The 6,519-nt window shown below is 42.0% G+C and overlaps 1 protein-coding gene across 2 annotated transcripts; it reads left to right on the top strand.

Moving 5' to 3' along the window:
- The first annotated feature begins 288 nt into the window (after positions 1–288).
- On the top strand, positions 289–5,622 carry LOC138784937 (protease inhibitor 4-like). Of its 2 annotated transcripts, XM_069960641.1 has the most exons (4): positions 289–365; positions 1,770–1,908; positions 3,027–3,196; positions 5,542–5,622. In XM_069960641.1, the coding sequence occupies exons 2-4, from the start codon at positions 1,842–1,844 to the stop codon at positions 5,548–5,550; spliced, it is 246 nt and encodes an 81-aa protein (XP_069816742.1). In that variant the 5' UTR covers positions 289–365; positions 1,770–1,841; the 3' UTR covers positions 5,551–5,622. The 2 variants fall into 2 exon arrangements, with proteins under 2 accessions (XP_069816742.1, XP_069816741.1); XM_069960640.1 differs by lacking the exon at positions 289–365 and having other exon boundaries at positions 1,683–1,908.
- The last annotated feature ends 897 nt before the right edge of the window (positions 5,623–6,519 follow it).

Here is a 6,519-nt window from a genome sequence, read left to right as displayed (position 1 = left end):
ACATTAGAGAGATTAATCCTCCAAGGATCCAACAACCTGAAGGGAAAATAAATCCAAGATGGGGACAATCTGAAGGCTCAATGTTATCACTGAGCGGCACATCAAGATTATCCCCAAACTCGGAATATTTTAAACCTAATAAATATTTTGAGTTTCTCTTCCTTATTTACATCGATTATCACATGACCCATTCTGGCAGCATAAGTGCTTAGTGCCTCTAATATCTGTTATTGAAGGAGATACTACTATTTCTCTGCAAAGGCTCCAGTTGTTCCCCGACAAGCAGACAGAGAGCTTTCCCTGCAGAGACCTGACTGTAGGGGGAGTGACTGAGCACGTGCGTCCTCCAGCATTCAGCTTATCAGGTAGACATGCACACCCCTATACTCTTTGACCACCAGGTGGTGCTAAACTGTGTAAGTGAAATCTTTACTGGAATTGCAGTAACTGATACACAACAGAGAGTGATTAGTCTGGGTGCTTGAGACTGATAAGTGTATGGTAGATCTGTGTACGTTGACTTGTAAGTGAAGTTAGGCTTGATTTGTGGAAAAGGCTAGTGGGCTACCTGACGTAGTAAGTATAGCTTGAAAGAAGAAGCTTGTACTCACGGTTAAATAGATACTTCCTCTTGACAGAAGAGCCCACCAAGTGCCAGGTCTGGTATTACGAGTCCCAGGGTTTCACAAACTGGTGTATCTAGTCACTCAAGGTTCCCTGAGATGGATGAGCGAAGATCAACGGAGTACTTCAGCTTTAGATGCACTTTGCTCCGCAGAAGAAGAACCCTTTTTACTGGGGAACAGGGGGGCTATATACTACTGGGGGAGCATACAGAGGCACTATATACTACTGGGGGAGCGCACAGGGGTCTATATACTACTGGGGAAGCAACAGAGGGGCTATATACTACTGGGGGAGCGCACAGGGGTCTATATACTACTGGGAAAGCAACAGAGGGGCTATATACTACTGGGGGAGCGCAACACTTTTACTAATAATGTTCACCTCAGACCTTCACCTGACAATAGACCCCGGCAAGTGGCCCTTCACTAAAAGTTGTTGAGTACCCCTGGTCTATAATAACGATGGGCCTTGGGCTGCTGCTACTCTGACATGAGACAAGTGACAAGATTATAAGTCATCTGCTCATGGTACCACATGTCCAACCAGTCGGTCACACAGATGGTGACTTTGAGCGATTCATCCAAAATTAATTTCAGTTGTTTGGGATTTCTGCAAATCTGAAATTTCTGAAAAATTTTGAATAAATTTAATTTGGGAATCTTTAGTTTTGCTTGTTTCTACACATTGGCTAATAAAGTCCACTGAAGATGGTGGATCTCAGATGGGCCGAATGCTAGAGGTAGAAGAAGCTTCAGAACACTGACACAGACACAAGAACTCTTCTAACATATAAATTATATTGTAAGCCTGTAAAAATGTTTTCGCTTTGGAGTTGTCCACCAGTGTTCCCTAACTTTCAAAGTGTTTTTTTGTTTCCATTAAGATGAATAGGAGGGTGTTGGTGCACATGTGGTTAACTCTCCACTGGGACAGGGGGGCAGATACTTCCATGTCTCGTGATCGGTGCTGGTTCTGGCAACGCTATAAACGTTACATGTCATAAATAATAAGAGAATAAACAGTAATGAAGATGGTGCCAGGAGCAGAACTCTCAATAGACAGGTGGAACTCACTCTGTTCTGTGACATCATTTTATGGGAGTTCTCTACCTCACCGTTATAAATATCTTCAAATTAAATCAGGTTTACAGAAGAATCATCATCGTTCAACTTATAGACGTCTACTAGACTCCTCCAGAACCATCAGCACCGGCCATGAAGACTTCTGCTGTCCTGCTTGTCCTCGCCGCCTGCTTCTTGCTGCTCTCACAAGCTGCTCCAGGTTTGTACTTTACTCATCTCCTATAGGAGATGTCAGGCTGCTGCTGGTAAAGCCGGTGACACTTGATATTTTAGAAATTTCGAACATTTTATCAGCTAAAAATAACTTTTATAATGGATTTTTTTTTTAAATTCTGGTTTATACTTACATTTATGAGAATATGAACAGGTGACCAGGAGCATTGCTCATTCTCTAGGACCTGGCATGGCCATTCATGGCATAGACTGATAACTGGTGTCAATTGAAACCCTGTAAGGGGGGGTGCACATTACGGAATGGCGACGGAAAACCCGCCACGCATTCTGCAGCTCACACCCCCTCGCAGACTTTTAGTGGGTACGCGCATCTCCGCCCGTGTCATAGACTTCATTTGCACGGGTGGATTCCATCATCCATCTAAAGAATGAAGTGGTTGATGGTACATTTGCTTTGAGTCTTAAAAAGCTAAATATTTTTTCTTTCAAATGAACTGATTCCAGTAAGTTCCAGAGATTTGCAATTTACTTCAGTTAAAAAAAAAATCTCCAGTCTTCCAGTACCTATCAGCTGCTGTATGTCCTGCCGGAAGTGGTGTATTCTCTCCAGTCTGACACAGTGCTCTCTGCTGCCACCTCTGTCCATGTCAGGAACTGTCCAGAGCAGGAGAGGTTTTCTATGGGGATTTGCTGCTGCTCTGGACAGTTCCTGACATGGACAGAGGTGGCAGCAGAGAGCACTGTGTCAGACTGGAAAGAATACCCCACTTCCTGCAGAACATACAGCAACTGATAAGTACTGGAACACTTAAACATTTTTAGTAGAAGGAAATTACAAATCTCTGGCACTTTCTGCAACCAATTGATTTGAAAGAAAAAAAAAAGTGTTGGTGAACAATCCCTTTAAGTGTTTTTAATTATGTGTTTGTTGTTTATTTTGTAATAAAGCTGAATGTTGTTATTAACCCCGTGTTGTGCCCGCTTTATGTGCCTTTCTTTTTCTAATCATCCTTATGGTATTTATGGGTCTGGTCTCTAGGGGAACTTGATGGCCGTCCCCAAATATCCAGAGGATTGTTGATTAACACGTTTTGCATTTGTAACAGCTTAATAAACTCAATAATAATGTTCTGTTTGTTACAGGTGATAGAAGGTGCCGCCCTCTTATCCGTGCCCCATGTGTTCTTAGTGAGTCGATTTATGTCTTCATTGAAGCCAAAAATAAATGTGAGATACCGTTTTTTGGCGCCTGTATTGGACCCAAATACAAATTTAAGTCCCGTGAGGAATGTGAGGAAGTCTGTGTGAAAACGGTAAGTGGTTGTAATAGATAGATAGATAGATAGATAGATAGATAGATAGATAATAGATAGATAGATAGATAGATAGATAGATAGATAGATAGATAGATAGATAGGAGATAGATAGATAGATAGATAGGAGATAGATAGATAGATAGATAGATAGATAGATAGATAGATAGATAGATAGATAGGAGATAGATAGATAGATAGATAGGAGATAGATAGATAGATAGATAGATAGATAGGAGATAGATAGATAGATAATAGATAGATAGATAGGAGATAGGAGATAGATAGATAGATAGATAGATAGATAGATAATAGATAGATAGATAGATAGATAGATAGATAGATAGGAGATAGATAGATAGATAATAGATAGATAGATAGATGATAGATAGATAGATAGATAGATAGATAGGAGATAGATAGGAGATAGATAGATAGATAGATAGATAGATAGATAGATAGATAGATAGATAGGAGATAGATAGATAGATAGATAGATAGGAGATAGAAAGAGAGATAGATAGAGAGATAGATAGAAGATAGATAGATAGGAGATAGATAGATAGATAGATAGATAGAAGATAGATAGATAGGAGATAGATAGATAGATAGATAGATAGATAAATAGATAGATAGGAGATATATAGATAGGAGATAGATAGATAGATAGATAGATAGGAGATAGATAGGAGATAGATAGATAGATAGATAGATAGATAGATAGGAGATAGATAGATAGATAGATAGATAGATAGATAGATAGATAGATAGATAGGAGATAGATAGGAGATAGATAGATAGATAGATAGATAGATAGGAGATAGATAGATAGATAGATAGATAGATAGGAGATAGATAGATAGATAGGTAGATAGATAGGAGATAGATAGATAGATAGGAGATAGATAGATAGATAGATAGATAGATAGATAGATAGATAGGAGATAGATAGATAGATAGATATGTAACAGAAAATCTAAGCAGCACTGCTCAAAAATGTTCAGGTGCCAGCGGTCCTGGATCCTGACCACAGATCGTTCCCAAATAGCAAATAGATAATCCACGGCACTCACGGGGTTAAACGGTGAAAAAAGTAAGTGATTTATTGCAGCATTCCAAAACAAGACACGACGTTTCGGTAACCTCACGTTACCATCCTCAAGTAACGTGAGGTTACCGAAACGTCGTGTCTTGTTTTGGAATGCTGCAATAAATCACTTACTTTTTTCACCGTTTAACCCCGTGAGTGCCGTGGATTATCTATTTGCTAGATAGATAGATAGATAGATAGATAGATAGATAGGAGATATATAGATAGATAGGGGATAGGGGACCTGATACTGGGGTGTGTAATATACTGGGGACCTGAAACTAGGGTGTGTAATATACTGGGGAGCTGACACTGGGGTGTGCAATATACTGGGGACCTAATACTAAGGTGTGTATTATACTGGGGACCTGACACTAGGGTGTGTAATATACTGGGGACCTAATACTGGGCTGTGTAATATACTTGGGACCTGACACAGGGGTGTCTAATATACTGGGGACCTGATACTGGGGTGTGTAATTTACTGGGGACCTAATACTCGAGGTGTGTAATATACTGGGGACCTAATACTGGGGTGTGTAATATACTGGGGACCTAATACTGGGGGTGTCTAATATACTGGGGACCTAATACTGGGGTGTGTAATATACTAGGGAGCTGACACTGGGGCGTGTAATATACTGGGGAACTAATACTGGGGTGTGTAATATACTAGGGAGCTGACACTGGGGCGTGTAATATACTGGGGACCTAATACTCAAGGTGTCTAATATACTGGGGACCTAATACTGGGGTGTGTAATATACTAGGGAGCTGACACTGGGGCGTGTAATATACTGGGGACCTAATACTGGGGTCTGTAATATACTGGGGACCTAATACTGGGGGTGTGTAATATACTGGGGACCTAATACTGGGGTGTGTAATATACTGGAGAGCTGACACTGGGGCGTGTAATATACTGGGGACCTAATACTGGGGTGTGTAATATACTGGGGAGCTGACACTGGGGCGTGTAATATACTGGGGTGTGTAATGCTCCTTTTGTGTTGTTCTGACTGTAAAATCCTAACTGTAAAATTCTTACAAAAAGAAAAACCCCACTGGTGACAAGCCACACCCTGGAAACCACAGCTATGATAGGCCACACCCACTGAGACCACATGCACAATAAGCCACACCCCTTGTTGTCAATGATAAAGTGTCCATGGAAAAAAAAAATCAAATGTTGGCAACTATGGTTAAGTATATTATGCAATTCCTTCTAATGACACCAGTGTGTTCTCTCTTCCAGGTTCATTGATTTCCCCATGACAGATCTTCCTGTCACACTTACAGACAACATAATTCTTTCTGACAATCATGGAAAGTAAATAATAAATGGCTGTAACCTCCTGTCTGTGTCCGTTCATTACTTATCTGTCCATCTGGGCTTCATGTCTCCCATAGGCTGCAGTACACACTAGGGTCAAGGGAGGGAAGGAAAGAGGTAAAGGTGTGAAAAGGCTGCCCCTAGTCCACCCAACCACCACACCATGAGATCTCCTTCCCCGCTGTCGCATGATGAATAAAGACATGAAACAAATAACCTTTTTATGCTGCGTGGTGCCCGAAACAGCTTTTATTCATTAAAATTCTGCAAAATAACCATCACATTGTGGGCGGGGTCAGTGAGCGTAACATGGTTTTCTGCGGCCGCTATTCACTGAAGTTGAATGTCAGTTGTTGTGGCGCCGCTAGGGATCCCGGACAGAGCGTATACCATGTGTATATGCTCCAGCCGGGATCCCATAAGAGGCACGGTAACGTATATTCTTGCAAAACCACGGCCGTTGCAAGTGCCTCTAGGGGCCCAGAGAGGGAGAGGGGCCTGGTGCTCTGATGTTCAGCCCGCTCACTGTAGTGCAGGGGGAGGGACTGAAGATCAGATGACACGGGAGACGGAGCAGGACCTGCACCGAGAGAAAAGGGTGAAGGACCTGATCACATGACCCGAAGGTCCTTAACCTTACAGTGTGGAGAGCAGCCCGACAGAGAGAAAGAGGGAGAAGACTGAGCTGTGTGCTGGGTTTCAGTGTCTGAGTCTGTCAGTGTCTGTCAGCCAGTCAGTGTGTGTTAGTCAGCCAGTCAGTCAGTGTGTCAGTTAGTCAGTGTGTGTGTGTCAGTAATGTGTGTGGTGTCTCAAGTGATTTTGCATAGTGGATGGATGAGGGCCCCCCTGAGGCTCTGTCGCCCACAAAACCTTGGCTCCGGCCCTGTTTCTTATACATCG

The sequence above is a fragment of the Dendropsophus ebraccatus genome, chromosome 2 (genome assembly GCF_027789765.1).
Source record: "Dendropsophus ebraccatus isolate aDenEbr1 chromosome 2, aDenEbr1.pat, whole genome shotgun sequence".
NCBI classification, from domain to species: Eukaryota; Metazoa; Chordata; class Amphibia; order Anura; family Hylidae; genus Dendropsophus; species Dendropsophus ebraccatus.
Note: the sequence above shows the minus strand (reverse complement) of the source record. Positions and strands in the feature narration are given on the sequence as shown.

What these genes read in the sequence shown, in the direction of transcription:
- LOC138784937 (XM_069960641.1), top strand. Translation starts at nt 1,842, where the DNA reads ATGAAGACTTCTGCTGTCCTGCTTGTCCTCGCCGCCTGCTTCTTGCTG. An exon ending in GCTCTCACAAGCTGCTCCAG is followed by an intron (nt 1,909 to 3,026) that starts GTTTGTACTTTA and finishes TGTTTGTTACAG; the next exon opens with GTGATAGAAGGTGCCGCCCT.